The sequence below is a fragment of the Fusarium odoratissimum genome (assembly GCF_000260195.1).
Source record: "Fusarium odoratissimum NRRL 54006 unplaced genomic scaffold supercont1.44, whole genome shotgun sequence".
Taxonomy (NCBI): Eukaryota; Fungi; Ascomycota; class Sordariomycetes; order Hypocreales; family Nectriaceae; genus Fusarium; species Fusarium odoratissimum.
The window spans coordinates 131,503-158,664 of record NW_022158725.1 but is presented as its reverse complement, the minus strand read 5'-3'; the positions used below and the strand labels follow the sequence as shown (position 1 = coordinate 158,664).

Here is a 27,162-nt window from a genome sequence, read left to right as displayed (position 1 = left end):
CTAAGGCGACTTGCAGACATTTATAAAATTCCTCACGGAGTGGATATTCAGGATAAAGTTGGGATTTTCCTCATGCGACAGTTGAAGTTATCGTCATATCGTCGATCTTCTGATCAGTCAGCCATCATATCATGATATGACATAGCTTCTGTTCTGAACCAACTGTGAGTTCAGGGCCGCTGACGTGAGTTGCGTTCTTGCAAGGCTATCTAGTATGAGCATGAAGGTTTGCGACTGGTATGGGTTACCGCGAAGAGAAACTGTGGCTTGCCGATCATATCCACAACCTGATTACATCAGCTATACATTAAGGTTGAGAAGATCTATTGTCTAATCCGGACAACTTAGTCTCGGTAATGAATGCATCAGTCTCTGGTGTGCCTGGTAGATCTGCGAATCATAATGAAGTGGTGACTGTTTAAAGTCAGGTACAATCGTGGTCCCTTGGACCCTTCATAACTTGGGCCAAGCAAATGACGTCGCTTCAGGCTAGACGCGTGAACAAATTTGTCAATGATCAACCATCATCTACAGGTGCAATACTGGGTCCTGCCTCGATCAAATATGTGACACTTAATAGATTTATCCTGTCTCATTCCTTACTTCCCTGCGGCATGCTAATCCGGTTCCATGGTGTCATGTTGATGAATTGCGAGGAGGACGCCAGGACGTTTCACTGCGTACCGCTCAGCAAAGACTATTAAAGATGAGTTGCAAGTCTCCAAGTAGAAGAAAATATTAAAATGTAAATAAATATTGTGCTGTATTGGAGATTTATTCAGAAAGTCTAAAAGCACTTTACTATACACCTACCTATAAATAGGGCCGGATGGGTGCAGGGTAAGACAAAATCCAGTAAGGATGCTCCACCAATCCCACCACGGGCGGAGAAAAAAGACACGTCTCCACAACACCAAAGCAAAAAACAAACATCGCAAGGATGTGCACAGCACAAAATGAAGGGTCTGGCCGGGGATTGAACCCGGGACCTCTCGCAAGCAATGCTGTAGGGTTTTCCCTAAGCGAGAATCATACCACTAGACCACCAGACCGGTCAAGTTCAGAAGAACTTGCTGTGGATTGCTTGTTTCGGAGTCGAAAATGCTACTTATGAATTTTACAAAGCCAATGCAAGAAGTTTGATAACCCAAATCTGATATATTAACTCAACTAGTAGCCCGTGAGTTACAACGCATTTACTTAATGGAACACAGCATGAATGAAACTAATTATATAGGGTGAGCTATATGAATTAGACATATCGGAACTGGGGGTCCAATGTCCCTTTCAAACCGCGCTTTATCATCGTTCTCAGCAGATGCACACTGGCCCCAGCTCTTATATCTCATCAAGCTTGAATGATACATCAAACAAAGCATCCCATAGCCTTGGTTGTTGTTCTTAGTAAGACAAAGTTATTTGACATATCGGTTGCATAAGAAGGCCGGTGCGGCACGCGTCACAGCCTTGTTTTCTTATTTGAAGTGTACAAATCCAATGGCACCATGTGTCACATCACATCATGTTCGGCTTATGTCAAGGGAAAGAAGCTTCATCTAACGAAAGGTTCATTTTAAAGTATCACATATATCAGCAAACACGCTGCTTGATTGACAATCACGACACCGAGCCCATTTATATTTCAGCATGAACCTGTGTAGCGTTTGTAAAGAGCCTTTTGCCTAGACGGCTGCCAACAATGACCCCTCCCGCCAGAGTTCCAAAAGCCATCATCTTACTCATAGAGACTGGGTGCATGCGGTCAAGCAAGGCTGCAACATTTGTAACCTGCTGCACGATGCGGCTTTCACCAGGAGTCGCTGTCCAGCTTGAAAAGTTTGATCTCGGAATCATCAAGGATACAAGCGGGCGTCGTACAGAGGCAGAGCCTCTGGATTGCTTTCTTATATGGACACAGCTTGCTGTTTCCCATCAACACCCAATTCTCAGGATTATCTTAGAAGCCAATGCGTCAAGGGAAGGTTTTGAAGGCCCGATACCAATGACAACTAGTGTGACCCTTATTCAAACGGATCTCTGTCATAGCTCTATCGCAAGCTCTTCGTCCTTACAAGAGGCGCTTGGCCCTTCGAGCGATTCAGATACTGCTTGGGATGTGATGAGACATTGGATCAGTCAATGCCAGCAAAAGCATATTGACCGCGGTCTCCGGCCTTATGCGGTGGTACCATGGTATCCAACTCGACTGCAGGATTTAGGAGACCCAAAATCGATAAGCGTGCCGCGATTGATTGAGACGGCAACCAATTTGCCGAAAGGCCCTTACCTAACAGTCAGCCACTGTCGGGGAAAGAGCAAGCATATCTGTGCCACGACAAACAACCTACAAAGTTTATACACAGTCTCCCGAGAACATTCCAAGATGCAGCGACTGCAACTGGTAACCTGGGCTATCGGTATCTCTGGATTGATACCGTATGCATTGTGCAAGACGATGAGGAAGACTGGGCCAGAGAAGCGGCTTTAATGTATAAAGTGTATACTACCGCAGAATGTAACCTTGCCGCGGCAGCTTCACGAGACAGCAGTGGAGGCCTGTTCTTCAAACGTACTGGGTTGCATGGCCAATGTGTCGCACAGAACGTGCGGGGGGACGTCATTGACTGCTTTGCCGACGATGAACTATTCCAGAGGGAAATCAAGCACTCCCCTCTACAGCAGGTAAGGGATTCCTCTATTTGTGTAACAATGCCTATTTAGTGAGATTCTGACAGTAACTAGCGTGCATGGGTGCACCAAGAGTGGTTAATGTCAAAAAGAACGATTCACTTCGCCAGAAACCAGGTCTTCTAGGAGTGCGATCATCTTTGCGCTTGTGAGGTATTTCCTGATGGGCTTCCCGATTGTATTAGATACGATGGAAAGAAGAACTTTGCAGAGGACCTTGGTAATGCAACGTGTCTAAAGAGCCGAGATATAAACGCAGATACAAGTCGCATTAGTCCAGACCTGATTCAGCTCTGATCAGGTCTCATTACCAACTATACTAGTCGCGAATTGACGAAATCTAGCGACCGTTTGCCCGCCTTATCTGGCATTGCGAAATGGCTACAGCCACATCTCGGAAATCCGGGATACCTGGCTGGCCTTTGGGACAACAGCGATCTTTATCGCTAGCTCGCGTGGTTCTCATGCACTACCGAGAATCCTAGGCCGCAATACAGAGCTCCAAGTTGGTCATGGGCATCAATTGACGGCTGCATACTTTGGATGGATTTGCCTGCAATAATCACTCCTCAATCAGAGATTATCGGCATCTTGACCACGTGTGGCGGCAGTGATCCCACAGGGCCCGTCACTGGAGGTCACATCCTGATTAAAGGCAGTATGGGTCGCGTGCAGATTATCAATCACAAAACGTGGCCGATTCTCTGCAGAGAAGACGAGGTAAAAGAGACTTATAAGGGTCCTGTTAATCTCCGCGGATTTGATGTCAGCGGCCTGCAGTTTGGCCAGTACTATGTACTACTCCTTGGCACATACACAACCGATCCCAGTAAGATACACTCTTTACTTTTAGAGGACGACTATCTTTTGGCTCTATATTTAGTTCTTAGGCCTGTGATTGGACAACATGGGACTTTTGAGCGATGTGGGCTTGTCAGCGAGTGTTACACCGAAGACGATGAACATCGAACACTCACGGGCAGAGGGCTACAGAGCAGGCAAGATATACCCTGCGAGGAGTATGCCGAACATGAAGGAACTTACAGGATCCGCATAATCTAGGATCTGAATAACAAGACTGTTAATACGTAATGGCAGGGTGATAATGAGTGCAGTAAGGGTTAACTACTGACACTCATACAGAGCTAAGAAGACAGTTGAATAGCATGTCCCGCTTGCTAATCGACTTTCTACTAGCGTAAGTGTTGCACGGGTAGAGCTCCCGGGTTGATATCGGAGTGGGCATGAGGAACTGGTCACTGGTGCCTTAAGAACGGGCCCCCACTCTTGAAACATGTGACATACGTACACCCCCAACAAGCGTTTAAGTATATTGAATAAATGTTTGCAGGTGTCAGCGGCATGAGACCCGATGGTTGTTGATCTCTATCTAACGAGTACTGATCCTTCTGAATTGCAAAGAAAAGATAAGAATGCCATAGCATGCAGCATGGACTACAGCCAGATAATAAAATAAGCAAGCAATACGTAGTAGATGATGTGAGCTTTAACTAGAGATATGCAAGCATTTGTCTATCGGCCGGTGTCATAACAAACACCGAGATCCACATTACCCCGGATTTTATTATCCATCACCACATTTACAATCTAGACAAGGATTTAAACCAGATACCAAGCCGGATACCGATCCTTCGCTATGAAACCTATCTTATCTAGACAATTATTACCAGGTCCATCATCACCTGAACGTAGATCATGGCAGAAATTACCCATTTTAGATATTCACGATGACCCAACCAACCAACATCGCTCCGACAAACAAGCCCCCAATCAAAAGCCATATCCCTTGTGGCAAATCGCACGAATCATAGTATCAAACTCACACGCGGCTGGAACTCTGTGATGCGGGGGCTCGACCTAAAAACTAACCTCAAAACGGTAATTTTAGTCTGATATTCCTTCTTCACCACCGAAATTTGTGGAGTTCGCGTAACGCCTCGTGGTGTATACAAAGATTCGAGATCGTGCCGGTCTGGAACACCTGCTTGCGGGCGCAAAGGATCTGGGGTATTACGTTTTGAGTTGACACTGGTTGTATCTCTGGTCGAAAACAGGGGCGATATCGATGATGCGCCTGTAGCTTCTCGGAAATCTGCCTATCAAGTCGTTGGATCGGCGTCATACTACTACCAATAAACAGTACCTAGCACTGCCTCGTGTGTTTAACCGTTGACCTTATTCTTTGAAGGGGGCGTTTCCCCGCAACCTCTGGGTTCCCGACTAGCTGGGACTCTCAGCATATACAAGCCGAGCACCTCGCTCTTCATTCTCCAGAATTGCCATGTTTTAGTGAATAGCTCTTATCAGAAAACATCACAATGACAGACCATACACATAATTCCCAAGGCGAAGGCCATCTTCGGCCTCGCCTATCAAAGATCACCATGGTAGCCATGACCTTTGCCATTCTCAAGTGTGTCTCTCCCAACCTCTCTGTCCAAACCATGTTCTGATGTGAAGTCCAGTACTTGGATCTGTCTAGCAGGAAGTCTATCTATTGTTCTTCCTTCTGGAGGATCTGTTGCTTTCTTGTATGGCTTTATCTTCTGCGTCTTGTGTAATTTTGCGCTGGCGGCCAGTTTGGGTGAGTTGGCGGCGATTTGGCCGACTGCTGGTGGGCAGTATCATTTCCAGTGGGCATTGACTTCTGAGAAGTGGAGGAAGGTCATGGTGAGTTTTGTGGTGCGTAGTTGCTGGGAGAATATTGACGATAGCAGAGTTTTGCGGTTGGATACATCAATATTTTTGGGTGGCTGACTCTCGTGACGACTGAGGGTTTCTTCGCAGGTTTGTAATTCTGCGCAGTTGAGAGCCTACAATTGACCGCTTACAGCACAATTCATCTCGGCTGCCTGCGTCGTAGCATCCAACGGAAACTACGTTGTGGCAGCATGGAAGACGTACCTAATTTTCATGGCAGTCCTCACATTCGGCACTCTCTCCATGACCTTCGGCAACCGGATTCTGGGTGCCTGGAACAATCTTGCCTGTAAGCCTTCCAAGTCCCTTGACCGCGAGCTTTAACTGACTGTATAGTGTACTGGTCCATTCTTAGTGTGTTCGTCGCCAGCGTCGTCCTTCTCTCGACATCCGATAAAACCGACCCCGAATTCGTCTTTGCGACATTTGCGAACGAAACAGGCTGGAACGACGGAATTGCGTGGATCTTGGGCCTTCTGCAGTCAGCGCTGTCACTCATTGGATACGATGCTGTGCTGCACATGACTGAGGAGATGCCAACGCCGTCTCGTGATGCTCCATTGGCGATGGTATACGCTGTTGGTGTCGGAGGAACAACGTAAGTCAAGCACTGGCTCAGACAACCGCAAGCTAACGAAGGGACAGCGGTACAATCTTCATCCTCGTCATGCTTTTCTGTCTCACCGACCTCTCCGGCATTGTCGCAACATCAACAGGCATGCCTATCGTCGAGCTCATCCTTCAAGCAACCGGCAGCCGCGCTGGCACAACATTCCTCACGCTCATGCTAGCAATCTGCTTCATCCACGGAACCAACGGCTCGATTACCAGCGCGTCCCGACTCCTATACGCTATGGCTCGTGATAAAGGTACTCTGTATCACGATTACTTCAGCCACATCCATCCCAGATGGGAAGTACCCATCAGAACTATTGTTCTTACCTGGGTGTTTAATGCGATATTTGGATTGTTGTATCTCGGGCCGACTGTTGCGTTCAATGCGTTTATTTCGAGTTGCACAATCTTGTTGAACATGTCGTATGCTATTCCGGTTGCCACGCTTATCATTCGCGGCCGGGATACTTTGACAAGGTTTCAGAGCGCGGAAACACCTTGGAGGTTTGGCAAGGTTCGGGGTTTGATCATCAATTACGTTGCTGTTCTTTACGTCTTCATCACATCGATTGTACGTCATACTCTCCGCCAACACTGCCAAGCTAACCCGTGACTAGTTCTTCTGCTTCCCGCCTGTTCTGCCAGTCGATGCCAGCTTGATGAGTACATCTCCCTCACCCTCTTCTCTAGATTACACGCTGACAATAGACTCAGATTACGTCTCGGCTGTCATTGGCATCTTTGCCATTTTCCTGACAGGATACTGGGTCTTTTACGGAAAGAAGACATTCCAGGGCCCGGTAAGTTTCATTTCACGCTCTCTGAGAATATTACTGATGATTGTGGCAGGATCTCGATGTGATTCTTGGAGAAAGACCGGACCTTGCCGAAGCCACGGATGAGTTGGCGATGGAAGAAAAAAAGGTCGAGAGTCCAACGGAGTGATATGCTGTACCATAACGGGCTTTATATAGCTTACATTTAATGACTTGAATGAACTTTTATGATGATATTGCTCCCAACCAGCCATCTCCTGTAATCGGCAACGTACGCATCTTGTGCCGAAAGCTGTTGAGTAGGGTTAGCGGAAGCGCATTGTCTTTCATTGGCTCACCAAACTCCAGCTCTCTTAGCGGATCCCTCCGCCTGGCCTAGCGAATCTGCTTATCGCCACTGACTAACAGGTACAGTAATGCATCATTATCCGTCGCTTAACCCTCCCCGGAACTGTGTCGGAGCAGAGTGCATCTCAACAGTGACTCGATTTTACTACGACAACTCAAGATCTTATACTGTAGTGTCAGTGACCAACTACCGAGCCCTACCAACACTTGAACTTTCTTCAATGCGACGTAACTCCCGTTAGACCTCTCGGGCTTGCGGAGTTGCAAATCCGTCTCCAACAAATCACAACCTAGCTTACCAATTCCGCGGCTCCCGCTAAACCAATCTCATCACCGCGCCCTCTAACTTTCTGCGGGGAAGCCCAGTTCACTTCACTTCAATTCTTATCCTTGAGTTTATCAATCGCCTGAGCACGTTTTCTCAACTCAACCAGCCCAATAAACTTGCTCACATCTTGTCTAAGCTTATATAAACTCAGCATGGAGGAACCGGAATCAAGTGCCAGGTCCACTGCCAAACGGAAGCTGCCCGTCAGATCGAGATCCGGATGCTTGACCTGTAGGACCAAACACGTAAGTCAATTTCCGGAAGGCGGATGAGCGCGACTGATAGGGAATAGTTGAAATGCGATGAAGCCAAACCAGAATGCCAGGTTTGTATATCGCGAGGCGTTCAATGTGGAGGTTATCAACGCGGTTTGAGATGGTCTACCAAACATGAAAAACCAGCCGAACTCGCCGAACACAAATTCCGAACATCACCAAAACAATCCTGCGGTACCAAAAAGCGCCGCGGTAGACCGCCAAAACGGCAGCTCGACACTGCATCGACGGCATCGTTCACCACCGCTGGTTCGGTCTACAGCTCCAACGATGCGAACCAGGGAGTGTTTGGTGAATTCATGCTGAACACACAGCCTTTGGAGGCTCAACAAGATGCTCAGCTTGTGGAATCTGAAATGAGTCCAACCAATGACTTTATTTCTCAATTCCCGCTCGGTCTTCCCGTTGAAGGTCTTCAGATGCCAGAATTTGAATGGACGCCTGACGCGTTGGGTCTAACGACACCGACATTTGAGGACTTTTCCGATACAAGCACCGACCTCGCTCTCTTCCCAGTTCAGCAAAACTTCTCAACGCTCTTCGTTCCTCCGCCGATAACAGATCTCTCAACTCAACTCGTTGAGTACTGGTTTCGCGATATCTGCTCTTTATGGTCGCAGTATGACTCACCGACAAACTCGAATCGCATGCTAGCAACAACTTTATGGTCAACTTCGGAAGCTGTATCAACCAGTTTGCAGAGTATGTCATCAGCGTACCTCTCATCCAAGATGCCGCATATGAAGAAGACTTCTATCGCAATGATGAAGAATGCTACTGATGTTATCGAGGCGGAACTGCGCGTTGTCAAATCATCGCCGAATCTCGACACCGTACCCATGGGTCTGATTTACGGGTTGTTCTGTATAGGGACGAGCATATGTTGGTTGAACGCGACGCAACTGGGTATACCCTTCCTCAGAGAAGCAAAAGCTCTTCTTCACCGGATAAACAAGCAAAAACGGCGCCTGTCAGAGGAAGAGCGGAAATTACTAAACATCTTCAACAAGAGCTGGACGTATTGCGAGTTACTACTCTCCGTCGTTTCAGACACGAATCCATACATAACATACGAGGCCGAAGAAGTCGAAGATATCAGCGCAGACGAATATCCAACAGCTCTACCAACCGAACCTGTCGTCGATGACATGCCGCATCCATGGACGGGTGTTTCAAACACAGTATCGCGACTTCTGACGCAGACTTTGAGACTCTGTCGTAATTACCGATACCATGTCAAACATCCTGGACCTTTTGCGACGCGCGATCACGCTACTGCGTTGAATATGATTGAGGAAGCAAAAACGTTGGAGGAGAAGCTTTTGGGTTTAGACTTTGAGTCGGCACCTGCGAATACGGAGACGGGAGATCAGAAAACACCGTGTCGTCATCTAGTCAACGTCGCTGAAGCGTATCGTCTCGCTGGCCTTATCCATATCTACCAAACCTTTCCGGAGCTGGTACTTCTGAGATTACCCGATAATCTCTCCGGTCCAGCAGATGCACATATCCCATGGGAAGAATGCATCACACCACTAAGTCTCCGTCTAACAAAATTGATCGAGCAACTCCCCGCGGACTCGGGTAGTAAAATGACCCAACCCCTGCTCTGCATCACCGCCAGCACCGGTCTTCGCTTCGAGCCCTCCGATGCGATCTCAAGCCCCGAAACCCAGGTCCCTCTCGCGACACCAACGCCTTTTGACCTCGGTAGCACAGAGCATTGCGGATTATCAGATTACATCGGACAACTCATCCAAGCAGACGAGGACATCGAGCGATTATCTACATCTACTGCTACAGAGTCGCGCATGAAGATTGTTGAGGCGAGATGTTTCATCGTTGGGAGGCTCGATGCGTTGGAAGCGCTGTTGCCGCCTAGACCAATTGTTGTGGCCAAGACGTTGGTGCAGACGATTTGGAATGAGTATGATAAAGAGAAGTCGGGGGCTGCAAGTGTGCATTGGATTGATGTTATGGAGGAGAATAATCTGCGGTCGTTGTTTGGATAGTGATACCCAGAATGAGAGCCTGAAATTGATTATGAAACTTCCCCCAATATCCTCTTAGTCTTTATGTAGGGGGATGTTTAGACTAGAACGCCTGGCTTTCGTAGACCGCTCAAGATTCTGTTTCCAGGGGCTCGCTACGAGACTGAGTAGCGTTTATGCAATGGTCTTAGGGATCACTATTGAGTTCAAAGATGTTGAAACTGAAGTCTCTATATTAACTCTTGTTTCTATATACCTCCGGCTCGATATAAGCCCGAAAGTTCGAGATTATATACATCGAAAGCAACATCTCCACTGTTTCCCAGTGATTCCAGAGGTCATCAATACCCCTACAAACCACTTAGATAGTTCCGAAACCAGCACTGGCAGCAAGGCCAGTGACGGAAGAAACAGGCTTAGCCTCAGCACCCTTTCCACCGAAAGAGCTGAAGAAGCTAGAATCGGTACCAGACAGCGAACCAGAGTTATCGTACTGGTTAACCTCGCAAACGTGGCCAACATCGCTGGAGCAAGCAGCGTTGGCGGAAGCATCAGGGCTGGCAAAGATGGCACCGGTAGATCCCTCCTCGATAGCGGCCTTGACGTCCTGGAAGAGGTTGCCCTCGGCGAGAATCTTGGCTTCGTCGCTGGTCTCGAAGGCGTGGCCGGAGTTGTCGGACCAGTAGTTGTTGACGGCGTGGAGGACGGTGTTTCCGGCGACCTTGGGGGCGCGGCCGGAGGTCTTGGTGATGTAGTTGTTCTTCATGGTGATCATCTGGTTATTATTAGTATAGATAGATTATAGATAGAGGGTGAGATCTGGGGACTTACGTCGCTGGAACCGGTGAAGTACATGGACCAGTACTGGTGTCCATCACAAGTAGCAGACCACTGGCTCTCGCCGTTGATGTGGTTGTTGGTGATAGAGACTCGGTTATCGGCGTTGGTGCCAAGGACGATGTGCTGTCGGCCAATGTTGGAGGTTGTGACGTGATCGATCCAAACAAGATCAGCTCCATCAAGGGTAATAGCGTCTCCACCCCAAACATATTGAGGGTTCAGTTCAGTAATATGGATGTTCTGAATAATAATATTCTTGGTCCCCTTGATGTAAAGACCCTTGCCCTTGATAACACCATTCGCACCAACACCAACAATCGACTTATCCGAGTTGACGATAATCGGGTTCAAACCCGCCTTATCGTAACTAACATCGACCTTGGGGGCATCAGGCTGATAGTTGTTACACCAATCATCCTTGTTGATAGCCGTCTGGCAGCCCGAGCCCGTACCCCAAGGAGCACAGCCCTGCTCGGACGCAGTGCCCTCGGTACCGGTGAAGTCGAACTCCTGGTCGAGCAAGATGACGCGCGTGGTAGAGTCGCCAAGCATAGAGACCAGCTCATCGGTTGACTTGGGGTACGCGCCCTCGGCGCTACCGCCGCCCGTGACTTCGGAGGCGAATCCCTCGGGGGTGCCGGTTACGCCGGCGGCCGAAACATTGGATACCAGCGCGGCGACAGCCACGGAGAGAAGAGAGAGAGACTTCATGGTGAATAAGAAAAGAATGTGGTGAGATAAACAAGAAACGAACGAATGAATAGCAGAAAATGGAATAGAGAGATAAGTTAGTGGGAAGGCATTGGTATATTTATCCCGGCCAACTTCTTCTCTCGCAGGCTTTACCGTAAGCGGCGGAGAATATGTCGTCCTAGAAATCTTCCAGAAAAAATGGTCCTGTTTTGTTAACTTGAAACTTGAGACAGGCCGTATCGCGACCCAGTTGTTAGCATCCCAACCACGCCAAGAAGAGGATTATACTGTTATTGGCGGACTTTTGGCATTGCTGTTTATTCCGTGGAACGTCGGCAGTATTTTTGGGATATGAAACTTGATGACATGGTTGAGCTTGGGATTAAAGGGTTAGTCTTTTGTGGGGAGCGTGTTTCAATGATGCGAGTTGAAACGGAGGGATCAAGCTTCTTTAGCTTAATGCCAAGTCTTGCTAGAAGTGATGATGATCCAGTTGTAAGACTAGCTAAGAATATTGAACTAGATTTTACTAAAAGTCTTGACATGAGCCTCATTTCATGACTCTCTATTAAACTTCACGATGCGTCAATTGCTTTACGGTAAGGATCGAGGTTGATGAATGCGGAGCCGCATCCTGGTCAGAACAGTGGGCCAGTAGCAGGCCACCAGCACGGCCATTTGTTTACGAACCACGGGATAGTGTTATGCTTACCCCGAAGGCGAAGGGCGATGAAACCTGGATAAAGAAGGTTATCGGTTTCACATAAGAAGAAGCAATCAGCTCATGACGCTCGATGCTTTATATCAGTGAATTGAATGCGTCGTGTGCCAAGTATACACGGGCTGAGCAGCTTGTCGCTGAACATTACTACTCTTTACGACAATTCCCAAAGACAATTGACACAGCTCGCGGGATGGGTGATGCAAATCCTCTCAGCACCAAAATTAATACGCGTTTACTCCATAGATGAGCGGCAATGTGAGACCAGCCTTGGAATTAACCCGGATATATCATTTCTTAGCCTCAAAGGCATTGGTGCGAAAAAGATGGTACCGCAATCTAATCTATCGGATGGTAATTATGATCAGCATCGTGGATCCGAATTACGAAGCCCGGAATGTGGTTCGCGACGCGACGCTGATAGTGCCTATTGCCCAACAAGATCATGCCGCTTGGAAGTGAACAACAGTTACGCCACGGCGAATGTGAGGCTTCTTCTGGGAATAATAGCATTCATCACTTATTGGTTGCACCCAAAGCTGGAGCAAACTATACCGCGCTTTCGGCATGAGGCGCTCGGTTTCAAGGCTCTGAGCAAGTCTTTTGTTTACCAAGCATAGGCACCCAGGACCAAGTCATACGAATGGTTATGCTTGGCATAAGAATCGTGTAAATTGGCCTTGTTGCACAAGCCAACGCATCCCCGTAAGACCTTGCCGTCATTGGCCGCCACTAGATGTGTCCCGAATTCCTCCCCGAGAAGCACCCCATGGTTGGTCTTGAGAAGCCATCCAATCTTGTGCGCCAATCCTAGTAGAATGCACACAATTGTCAGGGCGACGTTAGCGCCTGTCGGCAGTTACATAGGCCAGTGCACTGTACTCGACATGCGTTTTCAGTAGTACAACTCCGGTTCCAGACCGGAAGATATGTCACCAGCAGCTATCTAATAGCTACTTAACCTGCAGCTTGATTCCTTCTGTTCCATCAATGTGCAACTGGCGAAGCATAGCAATCCATAATACCGCGTCATTTCCAAATTGTCCAGATTCTTTGAACGTATTCTCCCGACTTACAGCAAAAGACATGCCAGTCACTCCATACGCTGGGCCATCAGGCTATACCCCGTTTTACTTATCCATTTATGGCACATATGTTCTACGCTTCTCTATGCCCGTTTACTGGGGCTGTTCTACAAATAATGACCTCCGCCCGCTTTTCTCCGGTAACTTCTCCAAGAGACATGTCGACATCGGCGTTGGAACTGGGTACTTTATAGCAGAGGCTATGCGTGATGCTCACCGGGAGCCGAAGATCAGCATGTCACTTTAGTCGACTTCAGCGAGTATTCCCTCACCGCAGCAAGAAAACGCGTCTTATCCCGTTATCCAGACGTTGACCTCCGCTGTACCTCATTGGCGAAACCACCTCAGCACGGATGACCTTCCCGGGCTGTTGGATCATAAATTGCGAAATGATGTTGTCTTTCCATTTGCTGCATATATTGCCATTGCTGGTGAGGCGATTAGGCAAGTCACGCATTCGCCTCGAGACTCTGGCTACCGTCTACGCCACGCTGTGGCTCATAAAGCTTTGTTGCTTGCTGATACAGTGGAGATCTCGACGAGCCTACGCAATCACAATCTCAACGACATGGACAGGTCGTCGTGGTACGACGTTACAGTCTCTTCATAAAGTGGCTCGTTTTGGTCCAAGCACTACACGGGACAAGTACGTATCATCAAGACAGCCACAACAAGCGGGTGGACTCCGGAGATACTCCCCGCAATGCTGACTGCTCGCGGATATACAATCAGCTATCTCATGTATGCTTCATCTATGGTTCCCACTCCTGGGGTGTGAAGAGCGCCACATCATCAACTACGAGTGAGCTTGTCCACGCCGAGATCACCATCATCGAGTCACAGAGTCGCTCCCATTTCACTCTACATCCAGCTACCATAGATGCCGAATCTCGGCTACTCATACTGTCGAAGGCTCGAGGCCTGGCACGAAATGTACCTGAGCTTGCTCTACCTACAGTCATTGAAGAGATAGAAATCAGTGTAGGGGCAGATATCCTGGACGCCAGAGCATGGAGACGATTTAGAGTTGTGCCATGCGCGGAGGTTTATGCACGCGGCAACATCGCATTCCGCGCTACGGGTATTCGGTTCAGGCCCCTCGATCACGACAATGCCTCTTCTGATCTTCTCGATGCTCATGCCATAGCACGACTCCATTGGCTTCCTCACTTTGGGTTTGTCGATACCTCAACACTCATCGGTTCGCCGGTTGTCGATAGAGAAGAACTGATGTTTACGAGAAAGATTGACCCTATGTTGCATTATCGAAGTATCAGAGAATTAAACACCTCGAGCCCTGTCGGCCTCGCTTTATCAAGTATCGAAACTGGCTTAGCCAACAGGTATCAAAACGGAGGTAATAAAAAAGACGACCCAGATGTCTCTGGGGAAATAGCGAGGTAGATAAACATCTTAGTATGCCATAGCTGTTACATAACTATAGCTAAGTAGCCACGTGATGATTTATACGCCACACTGTAATAAAAATGAGAATTAGTTCACCATCAGCCTTCCATCAGTCGTTAAAAACACAGCCCCCTTCCCCCAACTACTGTTTCAGCGGACACTGTGTAAAGTTTCACCAACTGGAGGCATGAGACAACTCAGAAGGATCGGAGGGATCGGATATGTGATCTTTAATGAATACTTACCACCCATAATTCGGACCATTTGAGTATGTATCAAGATTGAAACAATGCCATTTAATCAACGATTTTCCAACTTGTAAAACCTGTATGACCACATGGTGTCTTTCTCGCTAAGCCCAAGCTTACGAAGCACTTTCCTGGCTGTCTCTTGTCAAATCAATGTAGTCGCTCTCATCTTGACCTGCATCCTGAAATTGCCTCTTCTCGCTAGCCTCTTCCAGGGGACTAGGAGGCTGTGAAGGATTCGGCTGGCCAAATTGTCGTCCGGGAGACAATCCCCGCCTTTCAGGTGGTGATCGACCAGTGAAGACCGGTGACCCAGAAGGTGTTGTTCCCTTAGATATCTCTCGAGACACATTTCCAGCTAGAGAACCTGAACCTCCAGACATAAGTATGGAGAGCAGCGGTGAGCGGATCGGCTTTGGAGTAACCTGGCCGCCAGAGATAGATGGGGTTCCCCGTCCATCTTCGTCGGGGCTATTGAAGAGGCGATCTGCTTTCGATGCTGATGGCTGGACTTCCGAACCTTTTGAAATACCCCGCGTCAAACTATGGAAAGAAAACGGATAGTCTGAAGGAAAGACATCTGTAGTATTTGAATGAGGAGGCTCAAGGGCCAGAAAGGATGTCGTTTGAACAGAAGCTGAAGAATCTTGTGACGGCCTGTAGTCGGAGTCGTTCGGGTCATCGTCGTCAAGTTGCAAGTATTGACTGGTTTGACGCGACCCGAAAATCGATTCCTGGTAGTTAGAATAGGAATCAGAGTGTGATTGAGATCGGGCATTCTCTACTCCTCGGAAACTATACTGCTTTCCAGCTGCCAATCCCTTCATGGACAACCCCTCTAATTTCTGAGAAACGACTCTATCAACTTCACTAGTTATAAACTCCTTCTCCGACGAGCAGATTTGATGCATCAGTAAGCCTAGAAATAAAGGAGTCACCCTCGTATTGGCCATTTCATCAAGTTCCATGGAGGCTCGGTCATCTAACAGGCCTTGGACTATCGGAAGAATGGCTCGTCGCTGCTCAACTGTCTTTTCGCGACGTTTCTTTGACAGGAAGAACGGACTATGACCAGAAGTTAAGCTGACAGTTGATTCATCGAATACATGTTGCCACTGTTCAATGTACGAAGACATCAAAGGTTTAAAAGCTCGTGTGGCCCAGGTATGCGCGTTGTCAAGGATCATTTGGAACATAACAACGTCGGCAAGCTTGGTCATTTCACCGTTCCAAATAACGCGCATAATCTCAATTAAAGTCAGCTAGAGAACATGGGTAATCCAAACAGATAGATAGACTTACACATCCCTCTTTGCGTCTCTTCACTGTTACCTCTGTGGTTTCTCGGTGGCCGCACGGGGCGTCGAAATCTGTGGCATAATACATGATCCATACTGTGACGCTAGGTCCGATAGTAGTGATGACGGGTATGGGGGGGATGTGCGCATGTTTCGGCAGCTTTACAGCATACTGAGCTGTGTGCCTAATCAAACCAATTGCGCACGCTGCAGCATTAGCGGCCTGGCAACACACATCTCGCACGGGCTGCTCTTCTCTCTTGTGTTCGACTACAAGCCAAGGGTAGCATTTGAGATTGGCCTCCAGTGGTGGTTTTTCAAAAAGGCGGGAAGGTGCTGGTTGGAGGCCAAATTCGTGTAATTTTTGAAGCGTTGACCATGTAAACGGTTCCGTGGCTGATATCTCTTGAGCCCTATTCCACTGTCTAGCATTGGGGTCTACCACAGTAGGAATGCCGGCCGGATGGCGGTCGTGATAAATGGGAAGGAAGAAAGCTTGGTCCGGTTTAGGGCAACTGAGGCTCTCAAATGGCCCTATTCCGGCCTCCTTATCTTTTTGAAACAGGTCCCAGAGCACATCGGTCTCTCTTGACGACTGTGTTAGCGTTTTGGTGGATAAAACAGAGGCACAAGTCTGCATACCTCGTAATTGCGTCGTAATAATATTTGTTGTACGACACGCTTGAGTTCACAATCAGCTCTAATGCCTCAATGAATTTTACAACAAGTTTACCGTCTAGTATCATCTTTGGATGATGAAAGAGAACCGTCAAGTCTCTGGAAAAAGTCCGCGTCGAAGAAGGTCTGCCACTTCGGCTCTTTGTAGCCACCGTTGACGAGACTGTGCGCCTTGCTCAGAGTCTTCTGCGCCGCAACTAGGGAAGGATCTGGATCCGGGCCATATAGTAAAGGCTTCAACTTATCATCGGAAATAAGCCCATTCTTATTGACCAAGCCTTCCCCGTTGACTACACAAGAAAGGTCCGTGATTAGTCTCCGTACGCGCTCTACGTGCGGAGGGAACACGTTGACCGGGATCAGGGGTCTCTTTTCATCGTAGAAAATGTTCTTTTGGCCAAGTTCGTATCGATCCCAAGTCATATTGTGCTAGAAGCGGGGAGAGTATACTGGTATGAGGGAATATCGAAGGCGAAAGAGGTTACATGTGAAGAACCACACGGCTATATATAGAGCAGCTAATCAGCCTTGACCCCTCGCTCGTACAGCGAATGATTCGGCGCTATTTCCGTTGTAGAAGTTTTCTCCTAGCTTCCCAGGGACTGGTCATTTTCTGTTGTCTCTTTTACTTGTTCGCTTTGACCATCTGTTGGTTGACCCATGCAACTTATCAACCAACTGCATAACATGGTGTCTCAGCTGTTGGCTAGTAAGGCTGATAGGGTGTAAATTGTGGAGTTAGTTCCATATGTGGAAGGTCCTCCGGCCACGCTGTATTGCGCAACTTATGGATACGGCGAAGCAACCTGCTGTCCCTTGAAGTTGGCCGAGGCGCAGCTGGTAACCATTTTCTTTCTATACATAAGCAATGCTTTCATCAACATTATCTATCTAAGTACTTAGATCTCTGACCAAGCTAGATGTGTTGGGCGCAGTTCCAGTATGCCATACGCCGATTAAAAACATTACGTTCGAGGATCCTGATTCACTCTCAACACCTCGTTGAGTACATCCTCAAGATTTCTCGTGCAGTTGTGAGGCGAAGCCAGCTGTCGACGGTCTGGGGCGGCGGTTCACTACAGTTCCTCACTTCTGATACCAATGAAAGATTATTGAAAGGAACGCCTCAGCCCAGTTGGAAACTAACGCACGGTGGCGGTGCTTGATCTAAGTATTTCCAAAAGTGGAACTACTAGGGCGCGTAACCTATTTTACCTAAAGCACTGCCTGTTAGCCTAACTTCCAGTTCCTCAGCCCGATCTCAGCATTAGTCCATCTCAAAGCGGAATGTATTCATTCCGCGGGATGGAAATGGTTTTCAGTGCATTTGGCCTTGACTCCTGAGATTTTAAATGATATAGAATTTGGCTATGTCAAGTCCAGAGTTGCCGGGCACATATTTCAATTAATCGAATCTATCAGGGTGAGCAGATAACAATCAATTGACTATTGTAACAACATGAGGCCTATTCTAAAATTCACCATACTTACAACAACCTTGAAGAGCATGTAACTAGTCTAAGTGCAATATGTCTCTATTGCTAATTCGATAGGGTCAAGTTTGCTCCAATGTGATTATAGATATCATTGGACCAGTCCCTTGGCGTATATGGGTCTGTACCACGTACTTTAGTTACTGGGAGCTGAAACGCGAAATAAACTGTAGTCCTACGTTTCCCTGTTGACTTATTTTTGCTCTCCCAAATGCTCAGGTTAAAACTACGCTAGCCCAGGATCAAGGCTAGAAGGGATTCCGTGAGCATCTAGATTGGTGCCAGAGTATCCTAGGGCTGAAAGAGATCAAATCACTGAACTCCGATAGTGAATCTTATTAGCCGATATTAGTTCTGAGGCCTGTAAAGCCATCTTTATTAGATGCGATGTTTTTATCTATGAACAATAAATGACTTGCTGTCAGTATTACCCGAGTAATTCGCTTCATCTAAGATAGTCAACACATGGGGAAGGTGGTTCTTGAAATGCCGGCAGATCCATCGTACCTCGATGCCAATGCTAATACTCAGAGCATTCTTTTCTAATCCTCTTGCTTCTTACTTTCTTGTTGGCGGCTTCGGAGGTCTCGGTAAAGCTTTGGCGGTTTGACTAGTGGAATGCAGGGCCAAGCATCTGGTGTTTCTCTCAAGGAGCGGCATGGCAGAGAGCAAGTTCTCTGCAGAACTTGGAGCCATGGGATGCAGTGTCATTATAGTAAAGGGGAGCGTCAACAATCTGGAGGATGTCGAAGATGCCATCAAAAAGGCCCCCTGTCCCATCAGAGGTGTCTTTCACTTTTTCATGGTGCAAATGGTAAGTTGCCAATGCAGACAGTATAGCAATCGACTGACCAGTATAGGACTCTCCTCTTCTGGATATGACGTGGAAAGATTGGAAGGATGCTAGCGAGCCCAGAGTGAATGGTACCTGGAACCTTCACCGAGCGCTTCATGGCCAGCCACTGGATCACTTCTGGTTAGCGAGCTCCGTAGTCACGGTTGCTTATCAGCCTGGCCAGAGCAACTACAAAGCCGGATGCGCATTCATCGAATCATTCTGCCAGTATAGACACTCTCTCGGTCTTCCCGCATTTGTACTCTCAATACGTAGTATCGAAGACATCGGATACTTGGCAGAGAATCCGTCAGCACTTCGCAGCATTAAACTCCAGGGCCTCCACCTTGTGAGAGAAAATGGGTTCCTCGAAAGTGTAGAGGCTTCACTGTTTATCTCGACATCAGGCGGCCGGAGCTCTACCAGCGATAGTTTCGAGAATCTCTCGTCAGGTGAACTGTCGCCATGGAAGAACAATGGCCATATTATTATGGGCTTGAGATCTCATCTTCACCTCGACGATCCCAAGAATCCTACCAATTGGCGTCGTGACCGTCGAATGGGCGCATATCACAACCTTTCAACAGGAGACCAAGCCGACACGCGAGGCGAGAGTAGTCAACTCAAGGTCTTTCTCCAGAGCGTCAGTGAAGGAAATGCCATTGAAACACTAGCAAAAGAAGAGTCTATTGGTTTTCTATCTATGGAGATCGGTACAAAGTTCAACGATTTTCTTCTCAGACCAGATGCGCCTGTTGATCCTGACCTCAAATTATCCGAGATGGGGCTTGATTCACTTACTGCGATTGAGTTGCGGCGATGGTTAGGCCAAGTCTTTGGATTGCAGGTTAGTGTGTTAGAGATGATTGAGGCTGCGTCGTTGAAGGAAGTTGGGCGGATTGTAGCGACCAGGTTGGGCGAGAAAATTAATCTACGGGACATGTGAAGATTTGCTTTTAGGTAGTAGTGGCTGTTGTGATTCATTTTGCTAATCTAATGGACCATATCGAAGATTTGGTACGAAATCCGCATGAACTTTGTTCTTGACCTCCTGAGGAATCTTGGCCATTGACTCAACGCCTTCAAGAAGAACCAATTGCTGCCCAGCCTTCGGGATGTTAGCTAATCCAGCGATCAAGTGTGAGGGGCAATATCGACTGACCCCAAAATGGTGAATCATATGACAGTGCAGCATGCTGGCTGCAGGGAAAGTAATCTGATACCGTATAACAGTCCAGTCGCCCGTAGCATTCCCAAGCCTACACCCGTCTCGAATTGGAGGGTCCTCAAAGTTGAAGAACTTCCCAGAGCCTTCATCGATAGCTTCTTCGACGGTTGCCCAGGGGAAGCCACCATGCCCATAACCAATGATCCAAGCCTTATGGTTATGTTTGTGGAACGGGTGTTGAGTCGTGACGTTGGCTCCATTCTCAAAGATAATATCTACAACAGATCCGTTCAGGAGAGATCCATGACCTCCAAATGTGGTATCACCTCGAGACTCATCCTCCCAGAGCAATGGGGGCAGTTGTTGGCGAAACGCCTGGTGAGATCCTAGTCCCAGCGACCATGCAGCCGGTCCAGTCATGTTCACAAAGAGCTTTAAAGTGCTATCCGCAGTGCGAGGGGGTGGTCTCTCAGGAAAAGGGGCCAGCTTTGTCTCATCCATAGCTGTCAATGACGATGACACTAGAGTGCCGTTGAGGTGGACCCAAGGTTTGGTGTTGGGCACAACAAAAACAGACTGGTCATTCGCTTTAGAGGCATAGCGGAGGATACCCAGGCCTTGAATGACCTGCTGGACGCGAAGAGACGTCAGCCTTATGGCGTAATCGCCTGGCTTCTGGTTCAGATGCACCAGTATACTATCAAGTTGTGTCAGCCTGCCAGTGGAGTTTTAGCGTGCGTGTGCAAATGGGGCTATTACCTGATGCGCTCTCCAAGATTGCAATTGGCAGCATGGACCTTTTGAGGGTGAACAAACTCTCCATCTGCAGCTACGACATAGAACTCATGCTCATCGATACTGATCTGTAGTTCATGATGTGCGCCAGAATGGATGAAGTTGATCCAAACCCATTCTTCACCCTCCTCAGCCATAATGACCTCAAGCTCCCCGTTAGTAGCTTTGCAACTCTGTGGATTGGCGTATATGTCCTGCCTATCCTGGAGCAAACAGCCTAGATCATTTCTCCCAGGTCCACCAGAGTCTTCAATGTCTTGTTTCGAATGGCAATACGTCCTGCCTTTTCCATTCAAGACAATGGAGTTGCTGCACCATGGAACTATATTCGTGTCCCGGTACATGATAAGCAGTATGTCCATCGGTTCAGCGTTCCAGTCGCTGATGACAATGTGTCGTGGGTTTGCTTCCGCACGCTGCATGCTCTTGATGTCGCTCGAGGATGATGAGATGGATTTGTAAGGTCGTGGACGCCATGACGCTGGTGATATCCAAATAGGTCCTCTTTGTCCATCTGCAAAAGCAGGACCAAAGTGGCCGTGGTAGAAATAACTTCCGTACTGCTGCTGAACCGTGAATCGATATGTGTAATTATCGCGGGGTTGGATTGAGTATTGTGTGACTCCTGGTACGCCGTCATTCCATGGTCTATCTACTTGATACACGCCGTGCCTAACTTATTAGCTACCGCGTCATCAGTTCTGGGTAGAGCTTACCAGTGCATAGTAGTCTCTGTAGCCAGCTGATTGTCAACAAAGACTTCAATCTCCTCGCCCTCTTCAGCTGTAACTAACGGGCCAGGAGTCTTCCCATTGATGGCAAAGACAGGCCGGCCATGACCATCAGCAGCACTCCATTGGCTAGTTACTGTGAAGTTATACCGACGCAGGCAGTTCGCAAAACAGCTGAACAGCAAGAGAAGGAAAGCAAAGCTTAGTATTCTAGGTGTCGTCATTGCAAAGTCTGAGGAGAAATGATTACAAGTAGGTTCGCAGCCAGTCGCTGGCCCCGGGGGGCTTGTCTACTTAGAACTAGAGCAGCAATACCATATAGGAGAGCTACGTTGGTATCGGCCCCATACTCTGCAGCGGAATAGTCTTGGTGAAGATCAAACTAGACTAAAAAGTGCCGAATTCCAAGAATAAGGCGATGTGCCATCTTCCTCTCTAACGCCCGGCACTGCAGCCTCATCTCCACTCCTATCGGCTCTGGTGTACTTTAGGGCAATCAAGGTGACGATCTGATGGCGCTCCGCGGTTGGAGGATGCGGAGACGAGACCAAAGGCTGTGGAGGCGAAAGACGGGGTTCATTGTCGAATGACAAGGTCTATTACGAACCTGCTGATGCGTTCTACCGAGAGTTTATGATCTCTTGCTTCTATCTAGAGCGGCAATGAGTGTTCTTGGAGAATCTGGGTCTAGTTTATAGTGTTTCCGAATCCAGTATTCTGTCCTATCCGCACGAAATATTAGTTATTCCATGCCTCGTAATGGCAATCCAAGATCTTTCCTTTGCCTTGTGACTACTCTTCTCTCCAGACAGTAAAGCCTTCTCGCTATCTTCGATGCTCGATACTAAACTCTGTAACATCAAGACTCGCAGATCTCGCAATCGGCATCTTCTTTGGTCCCCTAGTCCGTGCTATCTGACGCTTTGCCCTGACTCGAAATTTCCTCTCAGAACAGTAATAGGGTTGATCGCAATACTCGTTAGTCGAAACAGCTTCTCCATAGTCCCCACCTCAGCCAACTTGTAAGCCTTGAAAAGCGACTCGCTCACTCGTTCATGAACGAGCTTGGTCAAGATAGCCTGGCTTATAACCAAGGAAACAAGGACTAAGAATATGCTTTAAACTATTTGTAGCATAGGTCTGCTCAGGTACTCGATTATCGCACCAATCCACGTTTCAGACGCAGAACCCACTATGGGCAGGGCTTAGAAGTTTAACTTGTGGGCTCGCGAGACAGATCTCTTCTGTATCGAGGTACTATCTCCGACTTTAATCGACAAGTGAATTTCGATGATTTCAGCAAGCATTACTCATCAGAATCCGGACACAGTGTATACAACGTACAGACTGTCGATGATGAAATTTAGGATTTGGTAGCGGCCGCAGATGAAGACCAACCGAGGTGAGAGTGTCGATCAGGCACCAATACTTCGGCATATTCTTTGTGTATCATTGCCTGCGAATTTGCTATCAAAAGATCTGTTCATGCTTGGCTAGAATCACTGGATTGTTGTACAACTTTCTTGCAAGATGAGCTCCAAACAGACCGCCCTCGCAGAGACGAAGCAATTTCGCTCGACTTCCTGGAACGTCTGGCTATTTCTTGCTGTCCTGACTCCCTTTACGATCATTCTTCTGTTCTGGCACGACAATCTCCACCCAGTATTATCATACTGGCCTGAATGGAATGCCCCAACTGAGAAGCCTCACGCTTTGGTTCGTAGCTATTATCTGGAAACAGGTGTAAGATGGATGAATCCAGATGGTGGTCGGTGGAGAGTCATGTTCACTTGCAATGGCCAAACACCATGTCCAATTATTTATGCTGATGAAGGTGATATTGTCAAGTTGTCCGTCAAAAGCGATATTTACGCGCAGTCCTCAATCCACTTGTATGTCATCAGCTTCTTGACCAGGAGACGTCTGGCTAACAAGATACTTCGAGATCCGGAATTGGGCACAAACAGTAAGTTACGTTTCCAAATACTCATGACATCAACTAGCTCAACTCTCGGTAGGACTGTTGGTTCCTGGAACGATGGAACAGCGGGACTATCTCAGGTAATCGTCGACCTTGATGGGACTTCTGTGTAGCTGTCGGTAACATATTGTAGTTTCCAACTCTTCCAAGGAGTAATTGGACCAACGCATACGACACATCAGGATCATGGGGGCTGAACTGGTTCATCGATCATACCGCGACAGCTTCGGCCGACGTAAGTCAGACAACTCACGAGCCCGCTATGGCTCTTGTTCACAACAATGACTGACATTTCTCGTAAGGGACTTGCTGGAGCTCTTTACGTAGCGCCTTCACCAGACCGCCCTCGACCATATCACCTCATCACAAACGATACTCTTGAGCTGCGCCAAATCAGCCAGGCGGAACGTGAGATCCAACACCTCATCATTCAGAGCCATCAACATCGCGACACAGTTTGGAAGCTACTTCGAATGAGAGCCGAAGGTTCAGAGTACTACTGCTATGATTCCATTCTGGTGAACGGTATGTATGCAATAACTTTGCTTTGTTAACAACGAGCTAATCGCACAACCTTAGGAAAGGGGCGTGTGCATTGCCGTCAGCCAGATTATGATCATATCAAGGGGCAGAAACTTGATCAAAAGGGCTGCATTCAGCCCCCAGGTCTGCCAGACGAGACCTGTAAGCAAAGCTTGGCAGACTACGAGGTATAATCCCCTTTTCTGGACGTATCGATCCGTCGACTTACCATTGCGAAAGGTTATCGAAACCCAAGGTCGGAGGTACATGATGCTGAATCTGATGAACATCGGTTTTGAGCATTCCGTCAAAGTGTCTATTGACCATCACAAGATGATTGTCGTGGCTAACAATGCCGGCTTTATCGTGCCTGAAGAGGCAGATGTAGGTCCATTCTTTCTCGATTGCGAATTCAACTGATGTTGGGCAGGTTTTGCATATTCCAAGTGCAAGCCGAGTGACGATTCTGGTCCGTCTCGATGCTGAGCCACGTGACTATGCTATTCGGATTTCTTCAACCAGTGTGCTGCAGAACCTCCATGGCTATGCTGTTCTCAGATATCCTGTATGTGTAAGCACGTAGTGATGTACCCAAATATGGCTAACCTGCCACAGGCGAAGCGTTTGCCCCGATATGGCGAGCCCATGGCGCTCCCTTCAGTAGCGCCAGGTCTAGTCTGCGTTCTTCCCGACGGCGGCACGCAACCCAACTGCAGCACAGCAGAAGGTCAACTACTCCCACCTTATCCCCCGCAACCACCACCATCAGCGGGCAAACAACATCTAGGCAAAGCAGACTTCACGTTCAGACTATCAGCAGGGTCTCAGCGATCAAAGACAGAAAAGTATGTCCCAGAATACTTCCTCAATGAGAAGCCATGGCAGCTGTACCACGGCTCGATGCTCCCTCTCTTGTTCCATGCACCCAACGAAACACTCGTCAAGCCTATCATCGGCAATCTTCCTCTGGGTTCTGTCGTCGACCTCATCATTGAGAATCAGATCAATGAGACGATTCCACTCTACAAGCACGGGGATCCGTCGTGGTTCCTGGGTTCGCGTGGGCAGCAGAGGTTCCCGGGAAATACAGTTCAAGATGCAATTGACAGTGACAGCAAGTCGCTGAACTTGCAAGATCCGGCGTTGGTCATTGTGCATGACCTACCAGCGCTTGGCTGGAGTGTCTTGAGATTCAAGGTGACGTCGCAGCAAGCGACAATAATTCATGCTGCCAAGCTGAGATATTTTGCTGTAAGTTCATGTTCCCAGGCGGGCATCCACGGTTCACTTACTGATGGGGGACAGTTGGGCATGAGTGCGCCGATCTTGGAGGGAATTACAGAGGATACTCCAATTAAAGTTCCAGAGTCGGTGGTGAATCGGCCTCATGTTGAGTTCAAACCAGCTCATGACGGAATCTTCGGGTGAGCTTTCAGAGTCTAGGATGAATGTAGCCAGAGAGTGGGGATGGGCTTGCATACCTTGTAGTTCGAGCCCTGGAGATATTCTGGCTACATCAACAGATCGTCTGGCGGAAACATCATCATGATTATAAAGGGAGATATTAATAGACCTTGACATTATGTCAATTGGTTCACTTGTGATTCACTCCGGCTCGGTGGAAGTCTTGGCCACGATTAAGCAAGTTGTTCCACGCGAAGTTGCCATAGCCTTCATGTCATGGCAGATGGTTTAGGTGCCTACAATGCATCTACATAGCCTCCAATGTCACCATCATCTAGCACATACGACCAAAGGTAGTGGAAAATACGGGATCCCGTCCGCTCTCCCATAGTCAAGCCACTAACCGGCGGATTAGTAGTTGGGTCGGTGACGACCAGCGAATCCCCGCTGTTGTATGTTTTTTGCCTGTCTCGACAAGTAGAAGAGGCGCTATTCTTTTTGGTGGGTCTGAGTGGGACGGCAATGGTTGATGTGAGGATGATGTCGTGGTTAGAGGGATGCTCAAACTCGGATATTACAGGAGAGATAGAGCATAATAGGCTTTCGAGAAATGAATCGAGAACAGGATGTAGATACAGAGTAATCACGGAGGTGAGTCAATTGCGGGAATGTTCCAGGATGCCATGGTATCGAGTGGTCACGCTTTGAATGCCTGTCTAAAGGTACCGCATCAAGACGTATCCTTGATTGCGATAGGTCTCATGCGTTCAACGACGGCGACGCTCAGGTGAAAGATTGGTGCGGACGAAGCGTAAGCGACGTTTTGGGTTTAGGCAGGCAGCGTTTCGTTCGCATCCCATATACGCGTGCTGGTGTTATCCTGGCATCTCATGGGTTTGGTGCTAGAGGAGGCAAATCGCAGTGTATTCGGTCAAAGGGATAATGGCGATGATTGCGATGGAGGACATGCTCGAGGTAGGGGGTAGCATGGTCAATGGGGGGAGATGATCGCTTCGCGTATACTGCAATGTCTTGACCTGGTAAATGCGATGTTTCATATCGACCACAATGAGTTCCCGCCTATTGCGGCCTCATGACAACGCCATAGCACAGTTTGGTGTAATGCCAAAGGGCTATTGTCGCGCCGTGTATCTGCCGCTGTTGGTGTGTTTGCGCATACTGGAAGGAACCAGTCGGTGACGGACTCGTTCAGAGCATTTCGTCGATCTACGCGGAATGCTCCGTCTCGCAATGCTAAGGGCCGGCGGGCGATGGCTTGCGCTCGCCTGGTGGCGCAAGACGCTTGGGCGAGAAGCAGCAACGCAGATGAAGCAAGCGTCAAGAGCAAACGATATGGGTCGACGAGGCGGGTAGGACGTGGAGGAGGTTTCCAAGCATCCTTCAATCGTTCAAGCCTCAGTGCGTACGATTTGGGGAGGGCATTTCGAGCGGTCGCACGCTGGTGGCTGATTTGACGGTATCAAGCCTTGGCATAGGAGATCGTGTGTCGCATCGTGATGC

The 27,162-nt window shown here is 48.2% G+C and overlaps 9 protein-coding genes and 2 non-coding genes across 20 annotated transcripts; 7 read left to right on the top strand and 4 right to left on the bottom strand.

The window, feature by feature from the left end:
• Positions 1-961: 961 nt before the first annotated feature.
• Positions 962-1,052, bottom strand: FOIG_14794. Its single transcript has one exon. It is a non-coding gene; the product is annotated as a tRNA-Pro (tRNA).
• A 647-nt stretch (positions 1,053-1,699) lies between these two features.
• FOIG_14793 (uncharacterized protein) lies at positions 1,700-2,814 on the top strand (the record flags this gene model as incomplete). The annotated part of the gene is made up of 3 exons (XM_031216085.1): positions 1,700-2,293; positions 2,353-2,682; positions 2,743-2,814. The coding sequence occupies 3 exons, from the start codon at positions 1,700-1,702 to the stop codon at positions 2,812-2,814; spliced, it is 996 nt and encodes a 331-aa protein (XP_031054226.1).
• A 2,066-nt stretch (positions 2,815-4,880) lies between these two features.
• FOIG_14792 (uncharacterized protein) lies at positions 4,881-7,068 on the top strand. Of its 10 annotated transcripts, XM_031216076.1 has the most exons (9): positions 4,881-5,122; positions 5,175-5,379; positions 5,427-5,496; positions 5,543-5,698; positions 5,746-6,007; positions 6,055-6,595; positions 6,642-6,687; positions 6,739-6,824; positions 6,874-7,068. In XM_031216076.1, the coding sequence occupies exons 1-9, from the start codon at positions 5,028-5,030 to the stop codon at positions 6,967-6,969; spliced, it is 1,557 nt and encodes a 518-aa protein (XP_031054217.1). In that variant the 5' UTR covers positions 4,881-5,027; the 3' UTR covers positions 6,970-7,068. The 10 variants fall into 10 exon arrangements, with proteins under 10 accessions (XP_031054217.1, XP_031054219.1, XP_031054225.1 ...); XM_031216078.1 differs by having other exon boundaries at positions 6,055-6,687; XM_031216084.1 differs by having other exon boundaries at positions 5,175-5,496.
• Positions 7,069-7,462: 394 nt separating this feature from the next.
• On the top strand, positions 7,463-10,046 carry FOIG_14791 (uncharacterized protein). Its single transcript, XM_031216074.1, has 2 exons — positions 7,463-7,721; positions 7,769-10,046. The coding sequence occupies exons 1-2, from the start codon at positions 7,629-7,631 to the stop codon at positions 9,761-9,763; spliced, it is 2,088 nt and encodes a 695-aa protein (XP_031054215.1). The 5' UTR covers positions 7,463-7,628; the 3' UTR covers positions 9,764-10,046.
• A 57-nt stretch (positions 10,047-10,103) lies between these two features.
• On the bottom strand, positions 10,104-11,293 carry FOIG_14790 (uncharacterized protein; the record flags this gene model as incomplete). Its single annotated transcript, XM_031216073.1, has 2 exons — positions 10,104-10,517; positions 10,574-11,293. 2 exons carry the CDS (start codon positions 11,291-11,293, stop codon positions 10,104-10,106), a joined length of 1,134 nt encoding a protein of 377 aa, XP_031054214.1.
• Positions 11,294-13,082: 1,789 nt separating this feature from the next.
• Positions 13,083-14,485, top strand: FOIG_14789 (uncharacterized protein; the record flags this gene model as incomplete). Its single annotated transcript, XM_031216072.1, has 3 exons — positions 13,083-13,287; positions 13,339-13,666; positions 13,729-14,485. 3 exons carry the CDS (start codon positions 13,083-13,085, stop codon positions 14,483-14,485), a joined length of 1,290 nt encoding a protein of 429 aa, XP_031054213.1.
• A 207-nt stretch (positions 14,486-14,692) lies between these two features.
• On the bottom strand, positions 14,693-17,193 carry FOIG_14788 (uncharacterized protein). Its single transcript, XM_031216071.1, has 4 exons — positions 16,768-17,193; positions 16,677-16,715; positions 16,039-16,621; positions 14,693-15,983 (listed from the first exon to the last, which is right to left on the bottom strand). Exons 1-4 carry the CDS (start codon positions 17,133-17,135, stop codon positions 14,853-14,855), a joined length of 2,121 nt encoding a protein of 706 aa, XP_031054212.1. The 5' UTR covers positions 17,136-17,193; the 3' UTR covers positions 14,693-14,852.
• A 1,670-nt stretch (positions 17,194-18,863) lies between these two features.
• On the top strand, positions 18,864-19,986 carry FOIG_14787 (uncharacterized protein; the record flags this gene model as incomplete). Its single annotated transcript, XM_031216070.1, has 2 exons — positions 18,864-19,019; positions 19,066-19,986. The coding sequence occupies 2 exons, from the start codon at positions 18,864-18,866 to the stop codon at positions 19,984-19,986; spliced, it is 1,077 nt and encodes a 358-aa protein (XP_031054211.1).
• Positions 19,987-20,028: 42 nt separating this feature from the next.
• Positions 20,029-21,958, bottom strand: FOIG_14786 (uncharacterized protein; the record flags this gene model as incomplete). The annotated part of the gene is made up of 4 exons (XM_031216069.1): positions 20,029-20,148; positions 20,203-20,905; positions 20,968-21,675; positions 21,720-21,958. 4 exons carry the CDS (start codon positions 21,956-21,958, stop codon positions 20,029-20,031), a joined length of 1,770 nt encoding a protein of 589 aa, XP_031054210.1.
• A 1,306-nt stretch (positions 21,959-23,264) lies between these two features.
• On the top strand, positions 23,265-25,665 carry FOIG_14785 (uncharacterized protein; the record flags this gene model as incomplete). The annotated part of the gene is made up of 9 exons (XM_031216068.1): positions 23,265-23,626; positions 23,738-23,795; positions 23,849-23,950; positions 24,018-24,240; positions 24,295-24,425; positions 24,478-24,621; positions 24,668-24,802; positions 24,853-25,488; positions 25,543-25,665. 9 exons carry the CDS (start codon positions 23,265-23,267, stop codon positions 25,663-25,665), a joined length of 1,914 nt encoding a protein of 637 aa, XP_031054209.1.
• Positions 25,666-25,984: 319 nt separating this feature from the next.
• On the top strand, positions 25,985-26,100 carry FOIG_14784. The gene has a single exon (XR_004093466.1). It is a non-coding gene; the product is annotated as a 5S ribosomal RNA (ribosomal RNA).
• The last annotated feature ends 1,062 nt before the right edge of the window (positions 26,101-27,162 follow it).

Bases quoted from the DNA above. Each gene is read 5' to 3' on its own strand.
- FOIG_14791 (XM_031216074.1), top strand. From the start codon at position 7,629: ATGGAGGAACCGGAATCAAGTGCCAGGTCCACTGCCAAACGGAAGCTG. The intron at 7,722-7,768 runs GTAAGTCAATTT...GATAGGGAATAG, and splicing joins TGACCTGTAGGACCAAACAC to TTGAAATGCGATGAAGCCAA.
- FOIG_14792 (XM_031216075.1), top strand. From the start codon at position 5,028: ATGACAGACCATACACATAATTCCCAAGGCGAAGGCCATCTTCGGCCT. The intron at 5,380-5,426 runs GTGAGTTTTGTG...TGACGATAGCAG, and splicing joins AGAAGTGGAGGAAGGTCATG to AGTTTTGCGGTTGGATACAT. The intron at 6,596-6,641 runs GTACGTCATACT...ACCCGTGACTAG, and splicing joins ACGTCTTCATCACATCGATT to TTCTTCTGCTTCCCGCCTGT.
- FOIG_14788 (XM_031216071.1), bottom strand. From the start codon at position 17,135: ATGACTTGGGATCGATACGAACTTGGCCAAAAGAACATTTTCTACGAT. The intron at 16,622-16,676 runs GTATGCAGACTT...ACAGTCGTCAAG, and splicing joins TATTACGACGCAATTACGAG to AGAGACCGATGTGCTCTGGG. The intron at 15,984-16,038 runs GTAAGTCTATCT...ACTTTAATTGAG, and splicing joins AGAGACGCAAAGAGGGATGT to ATTATGCGCGTTATTTGGAA.